This window comes from Peromyscus maniculatus, chromosome 1, assembly GCF_049852395.1.
Source record: "Peromyscus maniculatus bairdii isolate BWxNUB_F1_BW_parent chromosome 1, HU_Pman_BW_mat_3.1, whole genome shotgun sequence".
Lineage (NCBI taxonomy): Eukaryota > Metazoa > Chordata > Mammalia > Rodentia > Cricetidae > Peromyscus > Peromyscus maniculatus.
This window is the reverse complement of record NC_134852.1, coordinates 210,087,430-210,104,940: the sequence shown is the minus strand read 5'-3', so window position 1 is coordinate 210,104,940 and position 17,511 is coordinate 210,087,430. Positions and strand designations below refer to the sequence as shown.

Below are 17,511 nucleotides of genomic sequence, written 5' to 3'. Positions count from 1 at the left end.
TGACACGAATCTCTGATTACACACCTGGAATGTATTTACGTGACCGCTCAACTGAAAAGGCACTCCAACATAGGTTCTCCTGAAACCCTGGCCCACATACTCTCGGAGCTGTGGGATCCAGCCTGGTGCTGCTTGCTGGACAGCCTACTTACCGTTGGCTGTGTGCACACTGTCGCTTGTGTCTGCCACTGTCTCCGGTTCCTCAACAGCAAAGCCTGAGTCTATGAGCGCTTTAGAAGCACTGACGTGAGGTGTCACCGACTTGTCCACAAGCTCCACCAGGGACCTGGTCCCCAGCGTGCCCACCACTCTCACGGCGACCATCTTGTTCTGCACAATCTTTTTCATGAGACAAATCGCTTCTGGAGTCCAAATTCCTAATGATGGCTTCACTCCTAACAAATAATTGTTAAAAGGACATTAAAATAATCCCTAAACCAAGCATTTTTACACTTAACTTCATTTCCTCTAAGTTAAATCTATGTCAAACATTGGAACCAAAAGTCCCATCAGAGCAAGATTTCATAAACATGAAAAATAGCAGAATTAAAAATGCTTCGGTATCTTAATGTAAAAAAAAAAAAAAAAAATCTTAATTCCATCCATAGAAAATGTCCCAAAAGTGAAATCTACAGAGAAAGAAAGATCAACCATGCCTGGTGACAGCTGTCCTGTAAAACATGAGACCTCAGGGTGTGATGGAAATGCCCTCCGACAGATCCTGGTTAGCAGTGTACAACTCACTTAAGTTGACAAAGAAACTAGTGAATTTTATACCTAAAAAAAGGATTCCTACAGAGTCTAAATTACAGCCCAATAAAGCAATTAAGGTAATTATAAAGATATAAAACACCCCAGGAAAAAATACTGGCTTTACATATTCACATGTGAGGAGTTTTTTGAGTTTCAATGCAAATCAACACTGGAAGATATTCATAAATAATTCAAAGGTATGGCTAGAGTCAGTATAAAACTAAAGCTGAGTAAGTGCCTCCCCCTAACCCCGCTCCAGCCTCTGTTAATGAAGCAAACTGAACTGATTTGGAAAACGACTCAGGCTGAAGTGCTGCAGAGGTGTCTCTGGAGCACAGATGTGTGGCAGGATCCATTCCCTCTGCCTTTTCTGTAGGGTGCACAAGCAAACTCAACCCTTTCCATGGAACTGGAGACAGTATGTCCCACAGTCACAACAAGACACACACACTCATGGACACCTCATCATCATCTGAGGAAACATACCCTTTGGAGGGATTTTTGCAGTATGGTCTTGCAACATATCCAAGGGAAGTGATATTGGAAATGATGCAAAGGCAGCCAAAATAATTAAAAGAACATCACTGCTCAAAACTCAGAAATGTCTGATGTTAGATACAACTGTAATAATGGTAGACCTGTGATGTTTGCTGAAGACAATTGTCCCATACAGGAGGAAGCCCTTGTTCCTATGGACAAGCACCTACCCAGCTAAGCCTGTGATCTCAGTTCTCACTATTCCTCCAAGCAGGTCTCCCTGCTACAAGTGTCTTTTTCACATTTCCATTTTCAATTTTAAGTTTTAATATTTGAAGAACATTTCATACCTGCCAGCACACAATTTAGAGCTTGCATTGGCAAGTCCAACAACTTTGGAATTATGGGACAAAGTCTTTTCAAGCTAAGAATTTCAAAGTTTCCATAATCAACATATCCAACCAGGACAGATTCTTCAGAAGCATAGGCCAGAACCGAGGCACGGTACCACTGGTCATCCTCTGAAACAAGGAGAGAATCATCTCAGACACCCCACAGCCAGTACAAATGCTTCCCAACTAGAGATGGTCACGTACACATTCTGCTGTGATAACAGGGGCTCAGCACACATGCTCACTAAACACTGCAGTTCTGCTTATCAGAACCCTCACATTGCCAAAGCTGGACCACTGCGGCCAGCTTACTAATTGCATTCCTTTTTTCCTGCAATCAAATACCTGATAAACAACCCAAGGGAAGAAAGACTGATTTTGCTCATGGTATCAGAGGTGTCAGTCCCATGGTGGCTGGGCATGGAGGGGCAGACCAGCTCACACCTTGGTGTGAGATCCAGTCAGTTGACAATGACGACCAACCATCATGCTATAGTACACAATATCATTATGAATTTACAGGATTCGTTTCTCCAATAGCTTTCTAGTATATAGCCCAGCAGGAGAGAGAACACATTCCAACCATGTGACCCCCCAAGGCATATCAATTACTTGCTAAAGTTGCCAAATAAGGCCATTCCTAGAACACTGCAGCAGCAGCAGTTCAATGGATCCGACCAGAGAATGACCCACCAGCAGCTTCCCCTCCGCTCTCAGTGAGCTGGCTGGGCTGCCCTAATGCAAGGGTGACAGAACTGGGCTTCCACAAAGTCAAACTTCCGGACCCACAAAGGTCACAGCAGTGTCAGGCCTCCAGGCCCTCGACAAAGCTCATGAAGGAGAGAGAAGAAGGTTCTGTTTCCCATACTCACGTAAGCTGGACTGTTGGTGCTCATATCCAAATAGTAAGGAATTGGTTAAAAAAATAGTTTAAAAAAAAAATCACGGCCGGGCGGTGGTGGCGCACGCCTTTAATCCCAGCACTCGGGAGGCAGAGGCAGGCGGATCTCTGTGAGTTCGAGGCCAGCCTGGGCTACCAAGTGAGATCCAGGAAAGGCGCAAAGCTACACAAGAGAAACCCTGTCTCGGAAAACCAAAAAAAAAAAAAAAAAAAAAAAAAAAAAAAAAATCACCTTACTGGTATCTCCAAGGCCCTTAATGTAAACTCTCTGCCCTTACTTGTACCATACCACACTGCTTTGATCTAGTTTGACTGGGCATGTTCAGGAAAACAATTGGTGCATGTTAATACTCAAGCCAAGTGTGGCCATTTGGTGAGTGGATCAAAGATTTTGATTTTTCTCAACTGTACATAAAACATGTTCTCACCTGAGAACTGAGCACAACACACATCCCCGATGGTTGGATAAAAATCAGAGCGTGGAGTCACTTGGCCACAGTATTCACTGAGGGATTCCTGAAGCTCCGCAAGCTTGTCTGTAGACACAAATCACATCTTAGACACAGGGACTGAGTTCCTTGTCTTCCAGAAGGTGATGGAACAAAGAAAACGGACTCACGGCCGCTCTGCAGCTGCTGACAGAAGAAGTCCTCAGGTGTCTGGATGTGGGCAACCACTCCACAGAACTCGTCCCCCACCTTCAAAGTCAGCATTTTGGGGATGAGGGCATTTCTGTCTATAACGATCTTGTTCTCAGGGGTCACTCTTCCCATGTCCTCAGGAGTGCCTTGTCAGAAAGCAGAAAGATGCATCTTGGCCTCATGTGGGAAACAAAACATTAACAAAGTAACAAGGAAACCACAAACATTTGAATCACTTTAGAAGAAAGACTGGGTATGGTGCCAAGAATGAGTGGCCACAGCCCTGGGTGAGGAAGCAAGCCCTGTGGTGTACCGACCGACCTTCAGAAAGGGAGTTTCTCTATCACCAAAAGCTGGAAGAGTCTGAAGAAAAACTATGGCATAAAAACATCAGCCCTAACTAAAGTGTTCTCCAGTAAAATACTCAGTTTCTACGGAGCTCAAGGAAATACAATTTAGAATTAGTTTTACCACAAGGTCTCTAGGAGACAGAGCAAAACACACTTTACAGTGAAATGGAACCCTACAGAAAACCATTTGCTACAATACACTGAATTTAATCAAAATTACACTTAAAATGCATTAATTAGTTCAAATGCGGAATGAGTGACATCAATACCATGTGGCAGGGCTCAGACTGACATCGGGGATTCGAGCAGCAGGGGCTTTGAACACCATAAAAACAACTCGGGATACAGAGACCTCTGAGGAATAAAAACAAAACAGATGGCCTACAAAGCTCCCACCTTCTCCAGGCTGGGAATTTAGGGTCAAGACAAAGACATCATAACATCAACATATCAGAAGTCTGCAAGACAAACCAAGAGGACGATACTGTCCAGATAAAACCTGAGGTCAGTTTCACTGTGTTAACTCAGATGTGCAAATCAGCAGATAAACAGTTTACAGACTTAATGTCACCACAGACCTGTCAGGCCCCCAAGACCAAGGGAACGCTGTGACAGCCCCAAAAGCAGAGGGAGTCTGCTTTCTAGGACTAACTTCCCACAAGGCAGTGCAAGAGATTCTTGAAATTAGGTCAAAATTTCTCTGAAATGGATAGTTGGCCCCAAACCTTAGCCAAGGTAAATACGAATGATCTTGAATGCAACAAAGTAAATATCAAAATATTTTTATGTGTTTCAGAAAAATCAAAATATAAATGATGACTTGGACAAAAGAAAAACTTAATAGTAAGAAAAATAAACCACCTGTTGTTGCACAGGAAGAGATGAAGATCTGCCAGTTTTTGGGAAGTTCAATGTCCTGTCAGCATCTGCTGCCCCACATCGAAGCAGGCTGAGTGAAAGGTCATAATGTGTTGCCGGAGGGCTTCTCTCCAGGTTCCCCAAGCCCCGCAGTCCCACAATCCACTTATAAAATAATCACTCAGACGCTTATATCACTTATAAACTGTATGGCCGTGGCAGGCTTCTCGCTAACTGTTCTTTTATCTTAAATTAACCCATTTTTATAAATCTATACTTTGCCACATGGCTGGTGGCTTACCAGAGTCTCTACATGCTGCTTCTCCTGGTGGTGGCTGCAGTGTCTCTCCTTCCTTCTTCCTGTTTCCCCAATTCTCCTCTCTCTTTGTCCCGCCTATACTTCCTGCCTGGTCACTGGCCATCAGTGTTTTATTTACATAGAGTAATATCCACAGCAATAATGCTCTCCTTCAGCTATGCAAACTCTGGGGAGTATCTACCAAGGGCTCCTGTGACCTCACAAAGCACATGCTGAGAGCCTACTGTATGGCATCTGGTGTGAAAGCAACTGGGGGGAGCTGATTAAGGAACCTGTGCTCTAATGAGACTGTCTTGTGGGCAGGTGAGCCCATCAACAGACTGCACGCAAGTGCAGTGGGCACGAGAAGTCTTCAACAGAAAGGGCAGAAGCCCTGCACCCAGGCCTGACTTCAGTGCCTCTGGGCAGATAACAAGAGACAGTGTCTTAGGGTTTCTACTGCTGAGAGGAGATGCCATGACCAAGGCAACTCTTCTAAAGGATTTAACTGGGGGCTTGATCACAGTTTCAGAGTTAATCCACTATCATTATAGGAAGGGGAGTGGGGGAGCACGCTGGCACTCACGGTGCTAGAGAAGCAGCAGAGAGCGACATCCTATCCACAGTCAGAGAGAGAGCGCCTGGCCCTGGCATGGGCTTTCAAAGCCTCAAAGCCTACCTCTAGGCACTCACTTCCTCCAACAAGGCCACCCCTTATCCTTCTACTCTTTTTAAATAGTGCCACTCCCTGGTGAGTAAGCACTCAAATATATGAGCCTATAGGACTAGCCTTACTTGTTCAAACCACCACAGACAGTGTACAAGGTGTGTCAGCCTGGCCAGGTCCGGGGATAGCACAGCTTGAGGTCTTCAGGATGTTTAGCAATCTTCTATCCCTCTGTCTTCCCAGGAGGCACTGCTCAACATTGCTGTCACTTTCCCCAGGGGATGGAGTCGGATGTGGCCCACTCAGCACAGCTGAGACATCCTGTGGTCTGCTCTTGTTCACACCCCAAGGTTAAGCTCCCTCTCCTGCACCTTTTCTTGATAGTCAATTCCAGCCATACCTCACTTTCAGTTTTTTAGACCCAACCATGTCCTTTTAAATCGATGCCTTTTATGAATGTGTTCTGTATTTCTTGGAAGAAGGTTCCTCCCCATCTAGAGTCTATATTTCTTGCTTGGTGTGCTGTCACTTCAAGACAACTTCACCCCAAGTCTCAGCAGGCACCCCAAGTCTCAGCAGGCACCTTTCCAGGGGGTTTTCTCTAACCCATCCTGGCATACTCTTTCTGTGAACCACAGAATTCCCTGCCATGGTACCTTTATGGGTCATGGAACCTGAGCAGGGTGGGCAGAGTTCCCTGGGCCCTTCTGCTCCTTGCTGCAGACAACCACAATGCATCTGTGCTGCTGATGTGTGATGCCCTTCCCCAGAAGCACTTACCTTTCTGCTGCTCTGGCAAAATTTTCACAATCTCTTCCTGGCTTTCTCCTCACAACTTTGTACTCTATGGGCCCCGAATTTACCTCATTTTTTTCTACTCTGCACCATCAACATTTATGGTCCTAAGCATGACTCGTAATTTTTTTATTATTGTTTGTTTTCTCCTCTAGATGGCAAAGAAATACTCAATGGTTTTCACCAAGATTTCTGTTTTAGGGATGTCACGAAAGCAAACACCATAGCACACAGGCAGGAGATAAAAGATAACCAGGGAAGGCTGTTTCCTAAGGAGACGACAGTGAGGGGAGAAAACACGGGTGAGGGAAGAGGGAGGGGAGACACACCGGGTGTCTGGGGAGGAAAACCAATAACTGGAAGCCAAACAGGCAGGACAGGAAGGAGGAGGAGGGTGGCAGATCTCAGGGCGGTGCAGTCTGACTTGGGGACGAATAGTCACCAACCTGTTGTCACCTCTGCACCATGGACAAGAGCTGTGTCTACTCCAAAGCAAGTGACAAAGGAGCAAAGGGGAAGAGGCCACAAAAGCTATGCACATGAGCAAGTCATGAAAGATGCTCACAGTAAATCAACTCTCTTGTCAAACTTGATGGACACACACACACACACAGACACGCACACATACACACATACATACACACACACATACACACACACACACATACATACATACACACACATACACACACACACATACATACACAAACACACACACACACACGCACATACCACACACACATACACACATACACACACACACATACACACATACATACACATGCACATACACACACACACACACACGCACACCACACACCACACCCCCCCCCACACACACGCATACACACACACGCATACACACACACGCATACACACACACGCATACATACACACACACACACACACACACACACACACACACACACGCATACACACACAGAACAAAATTTCAGAGATCTCCTGATTATTGGTAAAAACCCAGGCCAGGAATCAAATCAAGCTAAGGCAATATGAGCTAAAAAGCCCTTAACTTCCAGTGTCGCTTCATAACCTCTAATGATCAATTAGGACTGATCTGGAAAACAGACTCAGGAGGGACAGGAGGAGACCGAGATTAGACAATGTGTTTCTAAATGAAAACTGCCCTTAGTGTGAAGTTTATGGAATCCCTTGACAATGCGACCACCAAGCCTTGTGGGGTGAGGACACTGCTGGAGTCACTGCTCAGCTTGAGCCTGGGTACTCACTTTGTTCCACACTCTGCTTCTCGGCGTTCTGCTCATCTGGTCTCACACCATACCCCATTTCCACAAGCACATGGTCCAGCTGTTTTCCTAAGAGGTGATTAAGAAAATGTACCTCCACTGAGACACTATCTAAAGCATCGCAGGCAGAGGAAAAGTAAGAGACAAGTCAACCACGGGCCTCAGACATTCTAAACCTCACACAGGCTTTGCTTCACCAGGCCAGTTCACAGGCAAAATGACACTCAGAAAAATCCAAAAAAAAAAAAAAAAAATTCCCAGTTACTTAACCAAAATTTCATGAAAAGATTCATCTTCAAAATTCTGAACAATAAAGTCAGTTATTGCTCAGAAGCATGTTTAAATTAACCATTGTGTATGAGAAGAAATTAAAGGCACAAGATTTCATCACACTAGAAATGACTCAAGAGAGATGACTTGGCCTCATATCCATGGTCTGTTGCCTCTCTGAGAAACACATGGGAACTAAATAGCACGAAAGACAGACTACGATCTTACCTGAACTTTCTATCACAACATCGACAGCACAGGTGAGCACTCCCTCCTCTAAGACGTCCATGACTGTGACCGAGCAGTACTGCTCCAGGAGCAGGGCCTTGACGGACACCACACAGGCCTCGCTCCACTCTCCCTCAGCTGGGATGACACCTGCCACAAAGCACTTTATAGCCTGAAAGATTTTGTGCAAGTTATTCACAAAAATCAGTATTTTAAAATAAAATTTTCTAATTAATTATTTAAAGAGTTGTTAAAAGAATTTATTTCATGCTAAAAAGAATCAAAAGCCTTCAATACTGATCAGGTAAAACAGATATTGACCTCTTTGATGATTCTACTGGCAATGGTAACTGAAGCTTCAGAAATAAATATTAGGATAAAAATTTTACTTTTATTATAGATCAGTTCTGGCTTCTTTCCAATTACACACACACACACACACACACACACACACACACACACACACACACACACACACACACAGAGAGAGAGAGAGAGAGAGAGAGAAATGACGAATTTTATAGAGCTGGTAAGATGTGCCTGAAAGAGTTACTTACAAGAGGTGCTACTTAGAGAGGGACAGCAGAGAGAATGCAGCTACAGGGTATCCTCCACCCGTCAGAGACCGACAGTGGACACAGAGACAGGAAAACAGCAGCACACACTGCATCCACGGAGCACAGGCCTGCTCCCGGGGATGAGGGCAGGGATTTACGAAGAAGAGACTCACAGAAGGAGGAAACAAGTCAATGCTCTTGTTTAGCGGGTGGATTCTGTCTATGGGAATTACTTCTTCATTTCCGTAGTCAATGTACAAGACTTGAGCCTTCTTCTGTAACACATCAATGCCTTGTATTATCGCTCTGTTCCAGGTCTGCAAGGGAAAGAGGTGACGTTGTACTTTAAAACAGAATCTCACAATCCTAGTCTAAGAAGCCATCAACTAGCCTAAGGGCAGACAAATGAAAGGTTCCCATTTCCTCTGTAGGCACTCAAAGAGTCAATATCCTTTTGATGAGAAATCCCTAAGATGGTCTAATTAGGACAACTCGAGAGTCCTTCTAGCCCAGATGACTACCACACACTGCCTCAGCCACACACAAGCGTGACTTTGAAGGCTAGCAAGCAGCAGGTACACAGTCACTTGGGGAGGAAGCAGCAGAAGCCTGGGGGCCAGGGCTGGGAGGAGTGTGACTAGGGTGACGCCAGTTTGCCCCAAGCCAACTCCTGCAGCTTTAATGGCTTCTGTCTTCATGAAGTGGCCCCAACAAGGTAAGCTGAAGCATCGTCAGTGGTTACCTGATCAACCGTGTACTTGGCAACACAAACTTCCCCCTTAACAGGCAGATAACCATCTTCAGGCACCATATTTGCATATGTTTCTTTCAAGCTTGTAGAGAGTTGGTTCATGTATTCTAAAACCTCCGAAGAATACAACTGGACATAAAAGTTACTTGGGTGCTTGAATTCAGTAATTGTGCCCTTTCAAAGACAGAAAAAACACAAAACGAGTTCCTTAAATTTTATACCTACTATAGAGAAAAGTAGTGCACAGTTTTCATAATTTTCATTGATTTCATCAGGTGTGCTTAGTTACACGGTAAACTCAGTGTAAGTAACAACAAACAAGGAATAAAACCCAGCAGTTCTTTAGCTCTCTCTCCATGTAAGCAAAAACAAATACCTTTATTTCCATGGTTTTCTTGAGTTGGAGACTTCTCAAGTCAGAAAGCATCACTCTCTCAGTACCAGTAGTCATGTCTTTAGTAATCCCAAGGGGACACTCACTCTGCTTGGGAAAAGCACACAAAGCTGTGACTACAGGCATGACTTTTGATGGCATGGTGGCCACAAAGTCTTCCACTTTAAGCATAAATAAGAAAGCATAGGAGCTGGGAAGGCCTCTAAGAACTATGAGCCACTTTTCACAGGCAGGGCACACAACCCAGGGATCCAAAGCAGGAGTGAGTAAGTGAGTGACAGGCAAGATATCCTTCAGGCAGTTACACAGATTAATCCACCTAACATTTAAGAATGTTTATTTTGGTTTTTGAAATAGACTCTCACTCTGCAATGCAGACTGACCTGAAATTATATAGACTTAGCTAGCCTAGAACTCAAAGCTACCATCCTGCCTCAGCCTCTTAAATGCTGGGTTTGCAGGTGCAAGCCACTATACCTGGCAATGTTTCAGTTTAAATGTCTACCGTTAGTGTTTTATGAATACTGAAGTGTTTTTTTTTTCCAGTAGAAGGTAGTAGCAGCTACAGAGAGATGAGAATTCTCTATGAATATGAATTGGACACAATGGCAGTATGAATGCTTTGGTCCATATTGTTACCTAAATGGGGGAGAGCTAACATAAAACAGAAGAGAGACAGGCCTAGAATGGAAGACCCACAGATGGAGAACTGTACTAACGGGGCTGTAAAGCAAGGGCTCGGTAGTAGTCCACATTATGTTATACAGAAACATGGCTGTCTCAACAACATTTTGAGGAAAGACTGGAAATAAGCAATTCTCAAAAGTCCCAAGCAGCCACCCCACCCCACCCCTATGTGAAATTACTAAGGTTTTGTTTTGTTTAGAAATAAACACAGTCATGCTGTGTAAGTTCAAACATCTTAGCTTGCTCGAGTCCTCTTCATAAAGGAGTTGTTTGAAATCTATCTCAATGCTAAAACATGTCCTACCTCATTTTTCCCTTCAGTGCTCTTCGTTTCAAACGGTGATTTATTATCTTCAAGCTTGTGCAAACTGAAATAAGACAACTGATTATAATATTTACAGTACAAAGAAACTGTAATAAAGAGGTCATAAATCTCAATTTTGTTAATTCTCAACCACCAAAATTTAGGAGAGCAAAAACTTGCAGAGAGTGATGTCGATAGCAGAGGACAGTAACCTGATACGACGCGGACAGTCCACCGTGAGTGTGTGCAGTGTGTACTCTAAAGCCCCCAATGAGAAGGCCTAGAGCAGCCCAGGCTTTGGTGTCCTTGTCTATGAAATACGGACAGTCCTTGCATCCCATAGACAACTGGTGTACAGACTAGACCACACCTCATGAGTCACGGTGAGGGTGCAACACTAACACCCAGGAACATACACATGACAACAAGTGGGCACCATGAAATTCTAGCATTAGAAATTCAGATGAGGGGCTGGCGAGTTGGCTTAGCAGTTAAGAGCATTTGTTCTTGCAAAGGACCCAGGTTCAATTCCCAGCACCCACATGGAAACTCACTACTTCCTCAGGCATCAGACACACATGTGGTGTACACACACACACACACACACACACACACACACACACAAATAAAATGAATCTGAAATAAAAATTCACTTGAGGCTCTAAATCTTGCTAAGCACTAGCTAATGCTTCAGACTTGTAAGCAGGCAAAGCACCGCCACACACACGGCTTGGGTTTGCCTCGTTCAGGAAACCCCATTCATCAGAGCGTGCCTTCACTGTCCCAGTGGGGAACCAACAGTGCTCACCTTTGCTGTACAGGTCTGCAGATGGTGCTGTGGGAAGACCAGTCCCTCCTCTGGCACGCCGTGGAGCAGTAGTATGTCTGCTTGCACTGGGAACACCTCAGTGAGCCTGTGGGGCACAGCCAGTCTCAGTCTGAGGCACTGAAGAGGGGGCTGGAGTGATACCTCAGTGGTTATGAGCAATGACTGCTCTTCCAAAGGACCCAGGTTCAATTCCCATCACCCACATGGTGGCTTACAACCCTCTAACTTCAGTTCCAGGGGATAGCCTGCCCTCTTCTAGTTTCCTCAAGCAATGGATCACGTACATGGAAAACAGTCACATAATACCCACAAATAAAATACCCACACATAAAATAAAAACTGATCATTTTAAAAATATATATATATACACAAAACACTTGAGAGCTGAGGTTGGCCAGACATCACTGTGCTAATTAATCATTGAGGAAGACGGTGCAGACACCAGGCTGTTCAGGGTCAGGCCCTGGGAAGAATTTTCAGGCTCTCTCAAATGCAGAAAGAAAAACAAGGCTGAGAGTGAGCTCAAGCTCAGGCTGGAGATGCAGACTTCCAGGACAGCCTGGAACACACATTGCAAAATGGGAAACGGAGGCACAGGGTGCCAGGGTGGGAAGACACGGCGGGCACAGGAAATGATTTTCGTGTGTCATTAAAAACAAAATAGTGAAGCGTTACACCTGGGGAAACAGGGACACTTTTGAAATAAAATCCTATCAGCCTCCAGGGGGAAGGAAAACAATCTAAAACTAAGAAACAAAAAGATCTTAAATGCTTCAATTCTAAAAATAAAAAAACTGCATTTCCAAGCAGCCAGTAAGCTTACAGAAAAGTTGGTAAAGATGGCAGGTCCTGAGGAGCCGACAGACCAGAACAATGAGCCACATCGTCTACCATGGGGAAGGCTTTTGTCACAGACACCACCACAAACACTGACAAAGACACTGGACAAGCAGAAGTCATGACCATGGAAAGTGACGTGGGAAGTGCTTTGTGGTTCCTTATAACCTTTGTCTCACATGTCTACTCCTGGGTGGACACCCAGAGGCCTCCACAGCCTGGGGCAAAGATGCTGAGAGCTCTACCCACCAGAGCCAAAAGACAGACATGAGCACAACTTCTCTTACCAAGAACAGACAGACAGACAACCTCCCAAAATACCACATTCTACACAGCAAAGGTGCACCGCCACCTGTTGTTCATTTTAGCAAATCAACTGCAAAACACTCTGATACAATCATACAATTACTACTGCTCAACAAACATTAGTCAGTGATAAATCCATTGACAGATTAATCTGATAACCACTCGAAATGAAATGAAATGTAAACAAATGGGCCCATGGCTATGTAATTCTATTCATGTGACAGTGCACAACACAATGGGGGGGCAGGTAGAATGATAGGGGAGGGACAAGAAAGCAGGTTCTATCTTATTAAGATGTGTGTTTGTGCATTTCAGGGCATGTAATCTTTTTTAAAAATCCTAAGATTAATAACTCAGTGAGAAAGCAGGAGGAACAGGAAGGCATATGAAGATCAACAGGCTGTTGGAGATGAACGGACAGACAACATTACATACACCATTTATAGTCATGTGTTTAATGCTCATCATGATAAAACATTCCTAAATGCACAGAAAGACCATCCTGTGGGCATCAAAAGTAAACTTGCTTACCAAACAGACCACAGCGATGGCAGGTTGTTGACCGCAGGGGTGGTCCTAGAGAGTTGAAGAGTGCTGGATTATTTACAGACAAGGCATTCTCAAACAACTTGTGGGATTTTTTTGATTTTTCAGGAGACACGTTATTGTTGGGCTTCTATGAAGAACAAAGAACAGCAGTATTAGAATGTCTCTTTAGCTCTACACATGGGACTGCCTCGCTGGTAACAGTGTGGGTAAGACTTTTACATACAACTGAAACCCTCAACTTAGCATACAAAGCAAGCATAAGGTCAACTCTGAAAGGGAGCAGAGAAGCACTAACTATGCTCAATTGGTAAAATGATGACCGCCCCCCCCCCAAGTTTTATGTATATAACGTAAAATTTACAGTAACTACTAGGAAACCTATTCAGAGATATGTACCAATCAAAACGAAGTTATGAAGTGTTCAATTAACCCACAAGAATTCAAGGGAGATATGGGTGGCAGAAAAACTTTCAATATGGGTAAACAGATTAATGAGAGGTCACTGAAATATATCTTGTGTGAGAAATTCAAGTAGTAAAAAGATGAAACATTACCTCATGAACGTGAATTAACAGAGACCAGGGGACAGTGTGTTACTATCAGATAAAAGATTACAAAGGAGAGAGAATTTCCACAGAGGATGGAATACAACCAGTCAATCCTCAAGATGACCTCACAACCCTAGGCTTGTAAGGGGTCAATAGCAAAGCTCCATGAGATGAAGTATAACTGAGAAGAGCAAGAGTCAGTGAGTAGAGCTGGAGATGGAAATGTTCGCTGCCAACAACTGACAGACTAGACCGAAGAACAACAAGAATCAGAACTCGGCATCGCCGTCAGTCAACAGGCCCTGGTAGGGATGCACATTTAGCCACTGTAACCAACAAAGGCAGAACACGCATTCTCTTCAAGTGCTAACAGAATACTAACAGCAAGCCTGTAACCTAACTTTAAAGACTTGAGGGATGGGGCACAGCTCAGAGACGTATGTCTCCTGTGCTTACCATTCAGGAGAGCCAGGTTCCATCTCCAGCACAAGAAAAGGAGCATGGAGCTAAGAAAGGATGGTTGAAATAGAAATCACACAGAGATTTCTCCAACCACAATAAACACTATTCGGGAATGAACACTCAGAAGGTAATAAGTTCATTATGCAAAACACTTGGAAACTCAAAAACAGTCTTCTAAATAACATGTGGGTCTCAGAGGATGAGTTAAGCCAACTGGACAGGAAAAAAAAATACAAGTTATCAAAACTTATGGGACACTGTCAAAGCTCCATTGAGAGAAAAATCAAGAGCACCACATGAACAAAAGTACCAAGTCAATGACTTGATATCTCCAAGTAAAATAAATAAAATGGAATACAACTGGACAACATACCATACAAACATAACTAATCCAGAACAGACTGAACTCAGCATACATAAACATTGACTACATAAGTAATACAGACCAGTTTTTAAAATTTATAAACAAACACAACATGAAATACTTTGAACAGAGTTATAAATATTAAGGAAATTCCATCACAGTTTAAGGCCCCCCCCTCAAAAAATGACAAAATTTTCACTAGAGAATTATACCAAATATTTCAGTAACAAAAATAATGTACTGTGTCTTTTTGAGGAAACAGAAGAGAATACTTTTATTGAGGTCAATATTTCATTGACATCAACCACACAAACAGTAAAAAGTTAATATCCCATGACCACATGCTATTTATTTCAGAGGTACAATTAAGATATTAATGTAACCCACAAAAATAACAGACTAAACTATCAGTCACTATATTAATCATTATAGTAAATATTCTTGATTCCCAAAATAAATGACTTCAACAAAGACACAAGGCGAAATAGAAAGCCCTATTGTTTCTGCTTCTTAGCAATAAACTCAAGGACACATAAATGTAATCACTCAAAAAGCATTCTTCAGCATAAATCGACACAGATTTAACACAGAGACGCTAAAAACCGCAGAGTGAAAGAAATCAAAGGCCACACAAGTGGAGACATGAGTGTCTCCACGAGAAGGCTGAGTACGGAAAAGGTGCCTAACTCTCCATCCGAGGACAGGGTTAATGCTGTTCCGGCCAAAGTCAGAACAGCATTACTCTGTAGATATGGGAGCAAGATTATTCTAATCAATCGTGTGAAGGCAAAGAAACTTTTCTTGAAAACAAAATAAAGTTGAATGATCAGTGCAATTTTAGGACTTCTCTGGCTATGTGACCATGATGTTGGCTGGAGGACAGAAAATGAATGGAAAGCCCTGAGGAGCAGAGATGCTCTGTGGTGTCTAGAACTTCAGACTATCCTCCAATGACGTGACTCACTCTCAATCAAGAAAAGCTAACCTTCCCACAAACAACACCCAGGACAACAGGATACCTACAAATAAGACTAACCACAACCCAAGCTCCTTAAACAAAATTAGCTCAAAAGAGATCAAAATACAAAACCATGAAACATTCTCAAGAGGAACATGTCTGAGTGATCTAGAGTAGCAAAGAGTTTACAGTCTTAACACCCAAGGTTCAACACTCACAGAAGAATCTGATCACCAGATATCTTCTAAATGAAGCCTTTTGTTCTGCAAAAGGCTTCAACAGGAGATGAAAAGACAAGGCTGGAGGCAGGAGCAAGGCCAGACAAACCATGCTTCATTAAAAAACAAAAACAAACAAAAAAAACCTTGGATTCTGAAGCATAAAAAGAATTTTCAAAATTTAAGTTAAAAAACTTAAACAATGGGCTGGAGAGATGGCTCAGAGGTTAAGAGCACTGGCTGTTCTTCCAGAGGTCCTGAGTTCAATTCCCAGCAACCACATGGTGGCTCACAACCATCTACAATGAGATCTGTCTTCCTCTTCTGGCCTGCAGACAGAACACTCACTGTATACATAATAAATAAATAAATCTTTAAAGAAAAAAAAACTTAACCAAATTAGAAAATGGACAAAAGCCAAACATTTCTTCAGTATATCACTGACTTTTCATCACATAATAAAATACTAAAAATCCAGCCCAATCTCCAAGGAATTACTCAGAGAGAGAAAAGCATGTAATAGAATTCCACCAAGAAAACATTCTCAAGATGACAAACTGTAGAACTCTGGATCCACTGAGGAGCAGTTGCTGGGGTTCAAGGAGGAGCAGAGCCTATGGAGGCGGCCACAGAAAGGCACGGAAGGGACCCTATGGTGACAGCATTGTTCTCCATTAGTGCAGGCTATGATCCTGGAGGTCCCCAGATAAAGGTTACACAGGACCTCACTCTAACCCTAACACCTGCCTGCATGGGAATCTACAGTTAAACAAAAGGACTTTTCCCTAAGAAGGGTTCTAGACTAGAGAGAAGTAAACTTGACCTTGAATCCTAACAAAAAGGAAAATGCCTCTTTAGTAGCACAGTCCAAAAAATGTGAGGATGGAAAAAAGAAACTTACAGTTTTGACTTGGTTGGGTGGCGAACTGTTTTCAAGGCTTAATGGCGACACTGGGTTTCCTAGGAGAGGAAGATACAATTCCTATCAAATGCCAAGTACTACTTTTCACCTCCGATAATGTAAAATAGCAACTCCGTGAGGCCCAAGCAGTAGCTCTCCCCCTAACAACCTCCCAGCCACACTACAAAAAAGCAAACAACATCTTCCTTTTTCTGGCAGAAAGAAAGAATTTGCTAGGGTTACAGGTATGCATATCATTTCTTGACTCAATAGTCAAGCTTCTCCCACTGTGAACCTTTCTCCAGTCAGAAAGACACTCTCATACCTTTTGATGACTACAATTTTGCAGTGTTTAAATGAATAACCTAACAAGTTAGTTGGATTCCTGCATGCTTTCTCCTCTACACGCAGTCACCCATGACATACTGCTTTTAAGTATCTCAAAAGAATATGGCCTCAGACAGGAAAGGAGCGTCAAATGCTCTTCTCAGGTAACTGTTAATGCTTTTCCTCTAATCACACATCAGTACTCAAATGAAGATTAAGAATTAGTGCTAATATACAGGAGGATTAAACAGGGAGGGGGAAGAGGGATTAAGGAGGGAGAGGAGAGGAACAACTCACACTATGGACCATTTGAGGGGTTGTACGGAAACCTACTACTGTAAAAGCTTCTTAAAATACATACATGTATAAAAGAAATCAAAATGGAGTCACCAAAAATAACATGGGAGGCAGTGCCCCAACTTTAACCACCAAGTGAAATCTCCAGTGCCAGGGATGGATTACATCTAGCTGAGTCGTTGGCCAAGTGACTCCATGGAAAATTTCCAAACATCTTGGGGTATTTAAGACTACTGGTTACTCTCCACAAATTGATGGTAAAACCCTACTACTTAAGACAACACTTACATATCACTGAACACAGAGAAGTCAAGCTGGCGCCTC

At 43.2% G+C, this 17,511-nt stretch overlaps 1 protein-coding gene across 20 annotated transcripts in view; it reads right to left on the bottom strand.

Annotated features, from left to right (window-relative positions):
• The window catches only part of Tdrd1 (tudor domain containing 1), a 43,779-nt gene that overhangs the window by 21,089 nt on the left and 5,179 nt on the right, over positions 1-17,511 (bottom strand). For 6 of the 20 annotated variants that reach the window (XM_042265734.2, XM_076563355.1, XM_076563356.1 and 3 more), the window contains exons 3-15: positions 16,564-16,622; positions 13,095-13,239; positions 11,400-11,505; positions 10,592-10,655; positions 9,583-9,687; positions 9,198-9,380; positions 8,629-8,772; positions 7,899-8,070; positions 7,383-7,469; positions 3,143-3,310; positions 2,952-3,059; positions 1,581-1,751; positions 153-395 (exon numbers count right to left, since the gene is read on the bottom strand). In XM_042265734.2, the coding sequence (XP_042121668.1) occupies positions 153-395; positions 1,581-1,751; positions 2,952-3,059; positions 3,143-3,310; positions 7,383-7,469; positions 7,899-8,070; positions 8,629-8,772; positions 9,198-9,380; positions 9,583-9,687; positions 10,592-10,655; positions 11,400-11,505; positions 13,095-13,239; positions 16,564-16,622 (1,755 nt within the window). Of the gene's footprint in view, positions 1-152; positions 396-1,580; positions 1,752-2,951; positions 3,060-3,142; positions 3,311-7,382; positions 7,470-7,898; positions 8,071-8,628; positions 8,773-9,197; positions 9,381-9,582; positions 9,691-10,591; positions 10,656-11,399; positions 11,506-13,094; positions 13,240-16,563; positions 16,623-17,511 lie in introns of all 20 variants that reach the window. The other 14 variants (XM_042265758.2, XM_042265748.2, XM_042265752.2 and 11 more) reach the window with 3 other exon arrangements.